This window comes from Somniosus microcephalus, chromosome 11 (genome assembly GCF_052327205.1).
Source record: "Somniosus microcephalus isolate GS21.2 chromosome 11, FLI_Smic_1.0, whole genome shotgun sequence".
NCBI classification, from domain to species: domain Eukaryota; kingdom Metazoa; phylum Chordata; class Chondrichthyes; order Squaliformes; family Somniosidae; genus Somniosus; species Somniosus microcephalus.
Window position 1 is genome coordinate 141,743,740 of NC_140997.1, and position 16,023 is coordinate 141,759,762.

Sequence of the window (16,023 nt, forward strand, 5' to 3'; positions counted from 1 at the left end):
AAGATAGGAGCAGGAGTAGGCCATTCGGCCCCTCTAGCCTGCTCCGCCATTCAATGCGATCATGGCTGATCATCCAAGTTCAGTACCCGGTCCCTGCTTTCTCCCCATGCCCCTTGATCCCTTCAGCCTTAAGAAATATATCCAACTCCTTCTTGAATATATTTAATGAATTGGCCTCTACTGCCTTCTGTAGTAGAGAATTCCACAGGTTCACCACTCTCTGGGTGAAGAAATTCCTCCTCATTTCTGTTCTAAAAGGCCTACCCCTTATCCTTAGACTGTGGCCCCTGGTTCTGGATTCCCCGACCATCGGGAACATCCTCCCTGCATCTAGTCTGTCCAGACCTGACAGAATTTTATAAGTTTCAATGAGATCCCCTCTCATTCTTCTAAACTCCAGCGAGTACAAGCCCAATCGTCCCAATCTCTCCTCATACATCATTCCTGCCATCCCAGGTATCAGCCTGGTGAACCTTTGCTGAACTCCTTCCATGGCAAGAACATCCTTCCTCAGATAAGGCGACCAAAACTGCACACAATACTCAAGATGTGGTCTCACCAAGGCCCTGTACAACTGCAGCAAGACATCCTTGTTCTTGTACTCAAACCCTCTCGCTATGAAGGCCAACATACCATTTGCCTTCTTAACCGCCTGCTGCACCTGCATGCTTACCTTCAGCGACTGGTGCACAAGGACACCCAGGTCTCGTTGCACTTCCCCTTCTCCCAATCTATTGCCATTCAGATAATAATCTGCCTTCCTGTTTTTGACACCAAAGTGGATAGCCTTGCATTTATCCACATTATATTGCATCTGCCATGCTTCTGCCCAATCACCCAACCTGTCCAAATCATCCTGTAGTTTCTCGGCATCCTCCTCACAGCACACACGCTCACCCAGCTTTGTGTCGTCTGCAAATTTGGAGATATTACATCTAGTTCCCTTGTCTAGATCATTAATATATATTCAATTCAATTCAATTCAATTCAATTTTGTTTGTCATATATGCAGCAGACGTGTGTACTGCACAATGAAATGTTGATTTTTACGAGTCCTCCCAACATTGGAATAAATATGGCATAACAATGATAAAATACAAATAGAAATACAGTAATAATAAATAAAACAACAGTAATAAATAATAATAAATTATACGTTCATGAGTCTTATGGCCTGGGGGTAGAAGCTGTTTCGAAACCTGCTGGTACGAGACCGTATGCTTCGGTATCTCTTACCGGACGGGAGCAGGGCGAAGAGGTAGTGGCTGGGGTGGCTTGCGTCTTTAATGATTCTCAGGGCCTTCCCCTGGCATCTCTCGGGGTAGATATCCTGGACAGCAGGTAGTTTAATTCCTATAGTATATTGTGCAGCTTTCACCACCATCTGTAGAGCCTTGCGGTCTGTGCCGGTGCAGTTGCCATACCAGGTAGTGATGCAGCCGGACAGGATACTCTCGATGGTGCACCGGTAGAAGTTGGTGAGAATCTGGGGGGCCATTCCAAATTTCTTCAGTCTCCTGAGGAAGAACAGGCATTGGCATGCCTTATTCGTTACAACGTCAAAGTGATGTGGGAATAGCTGGGGTCCAAGGACCGATCCCTGCGGTACCCCACTAGTCACTGCCTGCCACTCGGAAAAAGACCTGTTTATTTCAACTCTTTGCTTTCTATCTGCCAACCAGTTCTCTATCCAAGTCAATACCTTGCCCCCAATCCCATGTGCCTTAACTTTACACACTAATCTCTTATGTGGGACCTTATCGAAAGCCTTCTGAAAGTCCAAATACACCACATCCACTGGTTCCCCCTTATCTATTTTACGAGTTACATCCTCAAAAAATTCCAGTAGATTAGTCAAGCACGATTTACCTTTTGTAAATCCATGTTGACTTTGTCCGATCCTGTCACTGTTTTCCAACTGCTCTGCTATTACATCTTTTATAATGGACTCTAGCATTTTCCCCACTACCGATGTCTGTAATTCCCCGTTTTCTCTCTGTCTTGATTTCTTTGTGGGTTCAATAACGACTCATTTATTGAAAGAGAATGTTGTTTAATCTAAAGTCTTGTTCAAGACTTTCTACAGCTTTTTACAGAACACACTATGCTGTGATGCATCTAGAATGAAACTGAAAGTAAAACTTCTCTGGACTGCTTGTCTCTCACATGACCTCTGCTGGTCAGGCACAAGTAATCAAAAACACAGACAAATATGCTGTAAGGCATAAGTAATCAAACACAGACAAATATCATCACTATTTGCTGATATCATTACATCTCCCTTTCTTAAAACAAAAGTATTTTACTTTTAACTAACAACATTTAATGAACTTACATCATCATTACCATGATCAAGGTTTTTTACCCTTGCTTTGTGCGTTCACATGAAATATGTCAATACACTAGAACTTGAAGAAAGAATAAGATAACATTACTTCCTTCTATAAAAATAGTCCTTAAATTTGCTCAATGAGTCTCTCAGGAGGCTTCACGTGTCTGGAGGATTTTCTGATTGATTGTCCTTGAATCTGAGTTGTTGCCTCAGATGATGTGTTCTCAGCTGTGTGATCAGGTTGTTCAACAGTATCAGTCTCTTGACCTGCTGTGGCTGGTCCCATGAGAAGATCTCGACGATTTCTTCTCAGAACAGCACCCTCACCTGTCTGAATGGTGTATGATCTTGGTTGAACTTCACTCAGGACAGTTCCCTTCTGAGTCCATGTGTTTGTTTTGTCTTTCAACCTTACTTGGTCACCAGTGTGGAGTTCAGGTAGGTTTTGTGTTCCTCTGTCATAGTAGTACTTTTGCTTTTCTTTCTGTTGCTCTTTGAACTTCCTCACTTTCTCCCCCTCTTTTGTTTTCAGGAGGTTCTCCGGGATGGGTAGGTTTGACCTTAGCCGACGTCCCATCAAGAGTTGGGCTGGTGACTTACCACACTCGAGCGGCGTTGTGCGGTATACAAGCATGCTTTGGTAGAAGTCAGTTCCACTGTCTTTTGCCTTGTACATCAGTCTTTTCACTGTCTGGACCGATTTTTCCACTAGTCCATTGGACTGTGGATAGTGAGGACTTGACGTTGTGTGGACAAAGTCCCACTCTTTGGCAAAGTGTCGGAAATTTGCATTGTTAAACTGGGGTCCATTGTCTGTGAAGACCTCGCTTGCCACGCCATGTCTGGAGAATATGGCTTTCATACTTCTTATCACAGCCTCTGCAGTGGTGGTGTACAGTCTACAAACCTTTGGATACAGGGAGTGATAGTCTGTGACGACAAGATAGTCCTTCCCTTGACATACGAATAGGTCAGCGCCTACATTCTGGTAAGGTCTGTCTGGTGCTGGGTGTGGCTTTAGTGGTTCTACCGGATTGCTTGCTCGATATTTCAGGCATATTGTGCAGTTTGACACCTCATTTGTCACATCTTGGTTGATTCGTGGCCAGTACATCACCTCTCGTGCTCTTTTCTTACACTTTTCGATTCCCAGATGTCCTCCATGGATCTTTTTTTAGCATCTCTCTTCTCAGACTCTTTGGGATAACTATTTTACTTCCTTTGTAGATGATGTCTTCGACCACTGATAGTTCCAGTACTCTGCTATATCAGGTGAGCAGTCTTGCTTCATGTTGGGCCATCCATCCAAGATGCTTTTTCTCAGTCGTCTCATTGTTTCATCTTTGTTTGTCTCAGTCTTTATGAGCTCCATTTTTGCATCTGCTATGGGCAGTGCACTTGTGATCATGTCCACGTAGGCGTTCACTTTTTCATCCATTGTGGTGTTTGCGGGCTCACTTGGGTCAACAGCTCTGGACAACGTGTCTGCTGTATACATCAGCTTACCCGGTGTGTACGCAACATTCAGTGTATAGCGTTGCAGCCTGATCATCATTCTTTGTATTCTAAGCGGACAGCTATTCAGTGGCTTTTGGAACAATGCAATCAAGGGCTTATGGTCAGTCTCTACACTGATTGCTTGTCCTGCCACAAACTGGTGAAATCTTTCACAGGCGTATGTGATGCTGAGCAGCTCCTTTTCTATTTGAGCATATCGCGTCTCCGCATCTGCCATTGAGCGCGATGCATATGCAATAGGTTGCCAGTAGTCATATTGTTGCAGAAGAACGGCACCGAGCCCACTCTGTGATGCATCTGATGATATCTTGATGGGTCTCGCTGGGTCATAAAACCTCAGAACTGGTTCCTCTGTGATCAGTTTCTTTAGATCGCTCCATGACTTCTCATGCTCATGATTCCATTCCCATTCTATGTTCTTTTCAGTTAGTCTTCTCAGTGGCGCTATTTTTTCTGAGAGGTTGGATATGAATTTACCCATGTAGTTGATCATTCCATTAAACCTCTGCACGTCCTTTTTGCATTGTGGCCTTGGCATATTCTCAATGGCGGACACCTTTCTGGGATCTGGTCTGATGCCCTCACTGCTAAGGATATCTCCCACGAATGTCAGTTCTGTCACCCCGAGCTGGCATTTCTCTCTATTCAGCTTCAGGTTTGTTTTCCTTGTTGCTTCCAGCACTTTTTTCAGTCTCTCGTCATGCTCAGTTCTCGTGGTTCCCCATGCTATGATGTCATCCATTGATGTATCAACTCCCTCCAGGTGCTCATAGATCATATGGATAGTCTTGTGATACACTTCAGGAGCTGAGACAATGCCAAATGGTAACCTTAGGAATCTGTATCTGCCAAATGGAGTGTTGAACGTGCACAGTCTTGAACTTGCTTCGTCCAGCTTCATCTGCCAAAATCCTGAGGACGCATCTAACTTGCTGAAATATTTTGCATTTGCAAACTGTGCCATGATTCCCTCACGTGTAGGAAGCTTGAAGTGCTCTCTCTTTATTGCTCTGTTTAGATCTCTTGGATCCAGGCAAATTCTGAGCTTTCCATTCTTTTTGTCCACTACGACGAGGGAACTCACCCACTCAGTTGGCTCATCTATCTTCTGAATCACGTTCAGGCTTTCCATCCTGTCCAACTCTGCCTTCAGTTGCTTTTGAAGAGCAAACGGAACTTTTCTGCATGGATGTATGACCGGTGTCATACTTTTATCTACTCTGATCGTGTGTTCTCCTGGAATGCAGCCTAGACCCTTAAATAGGTCTTTGTACTCTTTCATGAGTTCATCATAGACTGTCTCTCCTTCGCTTTCCACAACGAGGACTCTCTTTACCAGGTTCAGTCTCTCACAGGCTTTTAAACCTAGTATGGCTTGCACATCCTTTGGCACCACGATTAATGCTAGCGTGTGCTCTCTGTCCTTGTATGTTACTTTGATAATGCATTTTCCTTTCACTGGTATATCAGTACCTGAGTATCCGGTCACTTTCACTTGTATTCCATGTAACTTTGGTCTGGGTCTAATTCTCTTAAAATCGGTCTCTGATATCACATTAACTTGTGCTCCAGTATCCAATTTAAATGGAATGTGTATATCGTTCACTTTTAGTGTCAACATCCAGTCTCTTTCTTCTCTTTTGTTTTCAGACACAACATCTACATAGAATTCCTCTATGTCGCTTTCATCTACTGTATGGACCTTGCTTTGTTGCGCTTGGTTCTTACAGCAACGGGCATAATGGTTGTTCTTGTTGCAACTATAGCAAGTTTTACCATATGCTGGACACTTTCTTGGTGGATGCTGTGTACCGCATCGACTACATGACTTCCGATTGTCCCTTTCATTTTCGTTTGCTGGCCACGTCTCTTTTTTCACATTGGCGCTCTCTTTGTTAAACGGTTTGTATCCGTTCTTTCTCACTGCATCCACGTTGCAGCTACTGTCACTGAACAGCTCCTTTGCCTGCAACTTCACAGTCTCTGTAGCCCTACACAGTACTATGGCTTTTCCCAGGTCTAGATCTTGCTCTCGTAGCAGTCTTTCCCTCAGACCATTATCTGGAATACCACACACCAGTCTGTCTTTTATCAGCGAGTCTGTGAGTCCCCCAAATTCACACGATTTGCTTCGGTTTCTCAGTTCAGTCACATACTGATCAATAGTCTCGCCGATTTTCTGTGCACGTGAAAAATTTGTGCCTCTCAAAGGTCACGTTGCGTTTCGGTATGCAGTAGGCCTCAAACTGTTCCATTATTTTATCTAGCTTCATTTTGTCTCCATCAACAGCAAATATGAAATTATTATATACCTCCAGCGCTGCATCACCCACGACATGTAAGAACAGTGACGATTTCTGTTTATTACTTTTCTCGTCAGCTCCGATTGCTGATAAATACAACCCTACACGTTGTTTGAATCTCCTCCAATTTTCAGCCACATTACCTGTCAATTGAAGCGTCGCCGGTGGGTGTAAACCTTCCATTTTTTCACTTCGTTAGCTATTCTCTAATGGTAAGCAACGATGTTCTCTTCTGGCTTGCTAATATGTGGAGAGCTGATTTCGCTTACTTGCCACAACTCCTTTTACTGTCCCATCGAGTTGCTAACTTCGGATTTTTTCTCTTTCAGCCACTTCTGACATCATGTCTTGATTTCTTTGTGGGTTCAATAACGACTCAGTTATTGAAAGAGAATGTTGTTTAATCTAAAGTCTTGTTCAAGACTTTCTACAGCTTTTTACAGAACACACTATGCTGTGATGCATCTAGAATGAAACTGAAAGTAAAACTTCTCTGGACTGCTTGTCTCTCACATGACCTCTGCTGGTCAGGCACAAGTAACCAAAAACACAGACAAATATGCTGTAAGGCATAAGTAATCAAACACAGACAAATATCATCACTATTTGCTGATATCATTACACTCTCTACCACCTTTTTTGAATAGTGGGGTAACATTAGCTACCCTCCAATCCATGGGTACTGTTCCAGATTCCATCGAATGTTGGAAGTTGATCAGCAATACATCTACTATTTCTAGGGCCACTTCCTTAAGTACCCTAGGATGTAGATTATCAGGACCTGGGGATTTATCGGCCTTCAATCCCATCAATTTCCCTAACACCATTTCCCTACAAATACTGATTTCTTTCAGTTCCTCCCTTTCATCAGACCCTATGTTCCCCGACATTTCCGGGAAGTTATTTGTGTCCTCCTTTGTGAAGACAGAACCAAAATATGTATTTAATTGGTCTGCCATTTCTTTGTTCCCAATTATAAATTCCTCTGGTTCTGACTGCAAGGGACCTACGCTTGAGTTCACCATGTCAGGAATGACCCAGATTCTGCCTCGCCTCGCCAGCAGAGGGCACCATGAACTCTTAATTGTGTCCTTCTTTATTCCTAATTGTATTCACCTGTGCATAGTTATATGCCTACTATTTAAGGGGTGCCTAGTTTATGTTCTTTGCTCAGTCTTGAGTTTCATTGCCTTGTGATACTGCTTGCTGGTCTGCATCTGTGCTGTTGTTATTTTGTTTATTTCAAGTAAAGTCTATCTTTGTTTTTGCAACCTAACCTCTGCCTCAGTTTGCCTTCCTGCAGTTGGGTTCACCAAGTTCCAGTCCTCACACACCAATCTTTTCCCCTTCACATATCTATAAAAGCTTTTACAGTCAGTTTTTATGTTCCCCGCCAGCTTACTCTCATATTCTATTTTCCCTTTCTTAATTAATCCCTTTGTCCTCCTTTGTTGAATCCTAAACTGCTCCCAATCCTCTCGATTACTGCTTTTTTTGGCCAATTTATATGTCCTCTCCTTGGATCTTATGCTATCCCTAATTTCCCTCGTTAGCCACAGTTGAGTCCCCTTTTTTGTTTTATTTTTATGCCAAACTGGGATGAACAAATTCTGTAGTTCATCCATGCGGTCTTTGAATGTTTGCCATTGCCTATCCACCGTTAACCCTTTGAGTGACATTCCCGAATCAATCCTACCCAATTCGCGCCTCAGACCATCGTAGTTTCCTTTATTTAAATTCAGGACCCTAGTCTCTGAGTAAACTACTTCATTCTCCATCTTAATGAAGAATTCGATCATATTATGATTGCTCCGACCCAAGGGGCCTCGTACAACAAGATTGCTAATTAATCCTTTCTCGTTACATAATACCCAGTCTAAGATGGCCTGATCTCTGGTTGGTTCCTTGACATATTGGTCCAGGAAACCATCCCGTAAACACTCCAGGAATTCCTCCTCCACAGTATTGTAAAGAAGAGACATTAAGAGATATTCAAGATGAGACGAGATAGTAATAGGACATGTAAAGAAACAGACAATGGCTCTGGATGAAGTGTGAAATGCGCCGGCAGAGTGAGAGACAGCTGCCATGTGGGAGAGAGAGAGAAACAAGGAAAAGTCACAAACCAAAAGTGTGGATAAAAAATATAAAAATATAATCGGGGCCGAGGTTATGATCTGAAGTTGTTGAACTCGACATTGAGTCCGGAAGGCTGTAAAGTGCCTGATCGGAAGATGAGGTGTTGTTCCTCGAGTTTACGGTGAGCTTCCGTGGAACAATGCAAGAGGCCGCAGACGGTGAGGTCTGAGTGGGAATGGAACAGTGAATTGAAATGACAGGTGACCGGGAGCTCGGGGTCACCCTTACGGACTGAACGGAGGTGTTCCGCAAAGCGGTCACCCAATCTGCGTTTGGTCTCCCCAATGTAGAGGAGACCACATCGTGAGCAGCGAATACAATATACTAGATTGCAAGAAGTACAAGTAAATCGCTGTTTCACCTGGAAGGGGTGTTTGGGGCCCTGGACAGTGGGAAGGGGGAGGTATATAGGTAGGTATTACATCTCCTGCGCTTGCACGGGAAGGTGCCGGGCGAATGGGAAGGGGTGCTGGGGGTGATAGAGGAGTGGACTAGGGTGTCTCGGAGGGAGCGGTCCCTGCGGAATGCTGAGAGGGGAGGGGAAGATGCAGTTGGTGGTGGGATCACGTTGGAGGTGGCGGAAATGGCAGAGGATGATCCGTTGAATGTGGAGGCTGGTGGGGTGAAAGGTGAGGATAAGGGGAATCCTATCATGGTTCCGGGAGGGAGGGGCAGGGGTGAGGGCTGAAGTGCGGGAGATAGGACGGACCCAGTCGAGGGCCGTGTCAACCATGGTAGAGGGGAATCCTCGGTTGAGGAAAAAGGAAGACATGTTGGAAGCACTGGTGTGGAAGGTGGCATCGTCGGAGCAGATGCGGCGGAGACAGAGAAACTGGGAGAATGGAATAGAGCCCTTACAGGGCGCGGGGTGGGAGGAAGTGTAGTCCAGGTAGCTGTGGGAGTCAGTGGGCTTGTAGTGAATGTTGGTCAATAACGTATCCCCAGAGATGGAGACGGAGAAGGCGAGGAAAGGAAGGGAAGAGTCGGAGATGGACCATGTGAAGGTGAGGGAAGGGTGGAAATTGGAGGCAAAGTGAATGAAATTGTCTAGTTCAGGGCGAGAGCAGGAAACGGCACTGATACAGTCATCAATGTACCGGAAAAAGAGGTGAGGGAGGGGACCCGAGTAGGATTGGAACAAAGAGTGTTCCACATACCCCACGAAAAGGCAGGCATAGCTAGGACCCATGCGGGTACCCATAGCAACACCTTTAATTTGGAGGAAATGAGTGAAGTCAAAGGAGAAGTTGTTCAATGTGAGAACAAGTTCAGCCAGGCGGAGGAGGGTGGTGGTGGATGGGGACTGGTTGGGCCTCTGTTCAAGGAAGAAGCAGAGTGCCCTCAGGCCATCCTGGTGGGGGATGGAGGTGTAGAGGGATTGTACATCCATGGTGAAAAGGAGGCAGTTGGGGCTAGGAAACTGGAAACTATTAAAGTGGCGGAGCGCGTTAGAAGAGTTGCGGATGTAGGTGGGAAGAGACTGGACAAGGGGAGAAAAGATAGAGTCGAGATAGGAAGAGATAAGTTCCGTGGGGCAAGAACAGGCTGAAACAATGGGTCTACCAGGGCAGTCCTGTTTGTGGATCTTGGGAAGGAGGTAGAAGCGGGCTGTGCGGGGTTGGGGAACTATGAGGTTGGTGGCAGTGGGGGGAAGATCTCCAGAGGAGCTGAGGTCAGTGACAGTCTTGGAAACGGTGGTTTGATGTTCGGTAGTGGGGTCATGGTTCAGGTGGAGGTAGGAGGAGGTGTCGGAGAGTTGGCGTTCAGCTTCCGCTAGGTAGTTGTCGGTTCACCGTAAACTCGAGGAACAGCACCTCATCTTCCGATTAGGCACTTTACAGTATCGAGTTCAACAACTTCAGATCATAACCTCGGTCCCGATTATATTTTTATATTTTTTATCCACACTTTTGGTTTGTGACTTTTCCTTGTTTCTCTCTCTCTCCCACATGGCAGCTGTCTCTCACTCTGCCAGCGCATTTCACACTTCATCTAGAGCCATTGTTTGTTTCTTTACTTATCCTATTACTATCTCGTCTCACCTTGAATATCTCTTCTTTCATCCCCTCCCCCATTTCCCAGCCCCCAAACTGCCTTTTGTTTCATTTCCTGCCTTTTCTCTCAGTTCAGCAGAAGGGTTTTGACCCGAAACGTTGACTCTATTTCTCTCTCCACGGATGTTACCTGGCGGCTGAGCTTTTCCAGCATTTTCTGTTGTTATTTCGGATTTCCAGCATCCGCAGTATTTTGCTATCGTATTAGTGTTTGGTTCACTGCCACCCCTCTTCTAGGAATGCCCACCTTGAAGAAGTTCTGCTCTTCTCGTCGATGGGATCTCCGTTTGGCTCTTCAACCTTGTTCATCTTCATTGCTTTCAGTTTCCCTTCTTGTGTTTGATCAGGTATCTGCCAAGACTCGGTTTCACAGCCACATCATTTTCCTCAGCAACTGTCTCCAGTTCCGACTTATTCCACGAGGATTCCAACTAAACTTCCACCCTTCGTGTTTTGGATCCACCCAGGATTACAAATATCTCCAAGATATTCATCGTTCCTCATCCTACTGCTCTCGCCGCATCTTGAGATCCACGCTCAACGCCATGCGGCGTCACATGTCCACTTTCGACCTCTCTCTTCAGCAGCATCGACACACTCTATCTCAAAGCTGTCCAGGTCCAAAGTTCCATTTCCTGCTTCAACTCATCCGACGCTTCAACAAAAAACTTTTTTTCTTCCATTCCAATGTCAAGGATCGCAAGCTTCATCAACTCTTGAACACCAATGCCCCTCTGGAACCTTCTTCCCCTTCACGTTCCTCTGACCCCCCCCTTCTTCCAATCTCACCCCCTGCTGTGTTTTCACTATCCCCTCTGACCTTCCACTCTCTGACCCTGAAAAATCAGTCCTCAGCAAAGGCCTGAGCTTCATCCCCTTACGCCCCCACCTCAATGAATCTCGAGCTCAGCACGGTGCTGAGCTCTTTTTCCGCCACCTTCGTCTCCGTGCCCACTTCTTTGGCCAGGAGTCTTCCCCTCGCACGGCTGACCCTTTCTCCCACTTTCAGAATTCTCGTTCTAGTTGGACCCCTCCCTCTGGCCTCTTACCCTCTCTAGATCTTTTCATTGCAAACGGCCACCATGACATCGGCCGTCTCCATTTCTCTGCTCCCCTCACTCACTCCAACCTATCTCCCTCTGAACTTGCAGCACTCCATTCTCTTAGATCCAACCCCGACATTGTCATTAAACCTGCTGACAAGGGCGGTGCTGTTGTTGTTTGGCGTACTGACCTCTACCTAGCGGAAACTTAACGCCAACTCTCCGACACCTCCTCCTACCTCCACCTGAACCATGACCCCACTACCGAACATCAAACCACCGTTTCCAAGACTGTCACTGACCTCAGCTCCTCTGGAGATCTTCCCCCCACGGCCACCAACCTCATAGTTCCCCAACCCTGCACAGCCCAATTCTACCTTCTTCCCAAGATCCACAAACAGGACTGCCCTGGTAGACCCATCGTTTCTGCCTGTTCTTGCCCCACGGAACTTATCTCTTTCATTCTCAACTCTATTTTTTCTCCCCTTGTCCAGTCTCTTCCCACCTATATCCGCGACTCTTCTGACGCCCTCCGCCACTTTAACAGTTTCCAGTTTCCTGGTCCCAACCACATCCTTTTCACCATGGACGTACAATCCCTCTACACCTCCATCCCCCACCAGGATGGCCTGAGGGCACTCCGCTTCTTCCTTGAACAGAGGCCCGACCAGTCCCCATCCACCACCACCCTCCTCCGCCTGGCTGAACTTGTTCTCACATTGAACAACTTCTCCTTTGAATCCACTCATTTCCTCCAAATTAAAGGTGTTGCTATGGGTACACCCACATGGGTCCTAGCTATGCCTGCCTTTTCGTGGGATATGTGGAACACTCTTTGTTCCAGTCCTACTCGGGTCCCCTCCCTCACCTCTTTTTCCGGTACATTGATGACTGTATCAGTGCCGTTTCCTGCTCTCGCCCTGAACTAGACAATTTCATTCACTTTGCCTCCAATTTCCACACTTCCTTCACCTTCGCATGGTCCATCTCTGACTCTTCCCTTCCCTTCCTCGACTTCTCCATCTCCATCTCTGGGGATAGGTTATTGACCAACATTCACTACAAGCCCACTGACTCCCACAGCTACCTGGACTACACTTCCTCCCACCCCGCGTCCTGTAAGGGCTCTATTCTACTCTCCCAGTTTCTCTGTCTCCGCCACATCTGCGCCGATGATGCCACCTTCCATACCAGTGCTTCTGACATGTCTTCCTTTTTCCTCAACCGAGGATTCCCCTCTACCATGGTTGACACAGCCCTCGACCGTGTCCGTTCTATCTCCCGCACTTCAGCCCTCACCCCTGCCCCTCCCTCCCAGCACCACAATAGGGTTCCCCTTGTCCTCACCTTTCACCCTTCCAGCCTCCACATTCAACGGATCGCCCTCCGCCAATTCCGCCACCTCCAACGTGATCCCACCACCAAACGCATCTTCCCCTCACCTCCCCTTTCAGCATTCCGTAGGGACCACTCCCTCCGAGACACCCGAGTCCACTTCTCTATCACCCCCAGCACCCCTTCCCCTTCGCCCGCCACCTTCCCGTGCAAGTGCAGGAGATGCAACACCTGCCCATATACCTCCCCCTTCCCACTGTCCAGGGCCCCAAACAGCCCTTCCGGATGAAACAGCAATTTACTTGTACTTCTTGCAATCTAGTATACTGTATTCGCTGCTCACGATGTGGTATCCTCTACATTGGGGAGACCAAACGCAGATTGGGTGACTGCTTTGCGGAACACCTCCATTCAGTCCGTAAGGGTGACCCCGAGCTCCCGGTCACCTGTCATTTCAATTCACTGTTCCATTCCCACTCAGACCTCACCGTCTACGGCCTCTTGCATTGTTCCACGGAAGCTCACCCTAAACTCGAGGAACAGCACCTCATCTTCCGATTAGGCATTTTACAGGCTTCCGGACTCAATGTCGAGTTCAACAACTTCAGATCATAACCTCGGCCGCCTATTATATTTTTATATTTTTTATCCACACTTTTGGTTTGTGACATTTCCCCTTTTCTCTCTCTCTCTCCCACATGGCAGCTGTCTTTCACTCTGCCGGCGCATTTCACACTTCATCGAGAGCCATTGTCTGTTTCTTTACCTGTCCTATTACTAGCTCGTCTCACCTTGAATATCTCTTAATGTCTCCTCTTTCATGCCCTCCCCCATTTCCCAGCCCCCAAACTGCCTTTTGTTTCATTTCCTGCCTTTTCTCTCAGTTCTGTGGAAGGGTTTTGACCCGAAACGTTGACTCTATTTCTCTCTGCACGGATGTTGCCTGGCCTGCTGAGTTTTTCCAGCATTTTCTGTTGTTATAACACACACACACACACAATACACACTCAACACAACACATACACACACACACACACACAATACACACTCAACACAACACACACACACACACACACACACACACACACACATAAACCCACAACACACACACAAACAAAATACACACTCAACATAACACACACCCACACGCAAACACAATACACACTCAACACAACACACACACACACACACAATACACACTCAACACAACACACACACACACTCAACACAACACACACCCACACACAAACACAATACACACTCAACACAACACAACACACACACACTCAACACAACACACACACACACACAATACACACTCAACACAACACACACAAACATAAACCCACAACACACACAAACACAATACACATTCAACACACACACAATACACACTCAACACAACACACAAACACACTCAACACAACACACACACAATACACACTCAACACAACACACAAACACAAACACACACTCACAACACAACACACAAACATACACTCACAACACACACGCTCAACACAACACAATACCACACACACAAACTCATTCACACACATATGCACATACATTTATACACACTCATACACACTTATTCACAGATACAAACACTCATATAACACATACACACTCATTCAGACACACACACACTCATTCAGACACACACGCAACACACACTCAAGAAGCTTGACACCATCCAGGACAAAGCAGCCCGCTTGATTGGCACCCCATCCATCACCTTAGCCATTCACTCCCTCCACCACCAGCGTACTGTGGCTGCAGTGTGTACCATCTATAAGATGCACTGCAGCAACTCGCCAAGGCTTCTTCGGCAGCACCTCCCAAACCAGCGACGTCTACCATCTAGAAGGACAAGGGTAGCAGGCGCATGGGAACACCACCACCTCCAAGTTCCCCTCCAAGTCATACACCATCCTGACTTAGAAGTATATCGCCATTCCCTCAATATCGCTGGGTCAAAAATCCTGGAACTCCCTCCCTAACAGCACCATGGGAGCACCTTCACCACACGGACTGCAGCGGTTCAAGAAGGCGGCTCACCACCACCTTCTCAAGGGCAAGTAGGGAAGGGCAATAAATGCTGGCCTTGCCAGCGACACCCACATTCCCAGAATGAATAGAAAAACAAAATACACACACAAGTACATGCACACACTCAACCATCTTCTTCATGCTGACAGAAAAAGCTGCAATCAGATCCCTCCATCTCGATTCATCTTTCTCAGCTGCTCATGTTTCTGTCCAGTTTCACCAGCCCAGGTTGTTTGACCCTGACACAATCATTCTTCTCCTCATCAGGCAAAGTCTCCCCCTTCTCCTCCTGTGAATTTGTGTCCATTGATGATGGCACTGAGCATCCTCTATTGGTGCCATCATCATACAGCCTGTTACAACTTGCACATAACTTGGCATTCTCACTCGGAGAGCACCAGTGGGGGTTGGTGTGCAGCTCTGGGATTGAGGGGTCTTCGCTGGATGGAGTCAAGGGGTTTAAATCATTGGGTGAAAATCATGGAAGTGTGTTTCACTGACATCCCTCCAACCCAATCCACAATCAGTCACCCAGTGTCCCTCAGCTTAAAGCCTAAAGTGTTGGATGGTGCTAGTTATAGAAACTCACCTTGTGCAATTCAACGGGAGTGAGTGATGTTATTTCCTTAAGCTCTTCTTTAATCTTCTTCAGTTCCAATCTTTTGTCCTTCCCCAGCGCAGACACCACTGGACACTCACTCTGGTCCTCGCTGCACTCCGGTGACCCCTCAGCCTGCAGCTTTCCCAATCCTGAGTGGTTTACAGATTGCGATGGATGGCCTTCGATTCCCAAGGTCAGCTCACTGCCAGCCATTATGGAAGCCTGTGGAGAGGTGGCAGGGACTGAGATTTACAGCAGTGCGCATGTGTGACAACATAGGAAACACGGGAACAGGAGGAGGCCATTCAGCCCCTCAAACCCATTCCGCCATTCAATTAGATCATGGCTGATCTGTACCTTAACCCCATTTACCCGCCTCTGCTCCATATCACTTGAAACCCTTATCCAACAAAAATCTATCCATCTCAGTTTTGAAATTTTCAATTGACCCAGCATTCATCGCCTTTTGGGAGGAGAGAGCTCCAGATTTCCACTACCCTTTGTGTGAAGAAATGCTTCCTGACATCACCCCTGATAGCTCGAATTTTAAGATTATGCCCTCTTGTTCTGATCTCCCCCACCAGAGGAAATGGTTTCTCTCTATCTACCCCATTCATCATCTTAAACACCTCAATTAGATTATCCC

The 16,023-nt window shown here is 46.5% G+C and overlaps 1 protein-coding gene across 1 annotated transcript in view; it reads right to left on the minus strand.

Annotated features, from left to right (window-relative positions):
- Positions 1-16,023, minus strand: part of grip2b (glutamate receptor interacting protein 2b) — a 445,227-nt gene that overhangs the window by 11,648 nt on the left and 417,556 nt on the right. Inside the window, exon 22 of the mRNA XM_086001324.1 lies at positions 15,366-15,599. Within this exon, the coding sequence (XP_085857450.1) occupies positions 15,366-15,599 (234 nt within the window). The remainder of the gene's footprint in view (positions 1-15,365; positions 15,600-16,023) is intronic.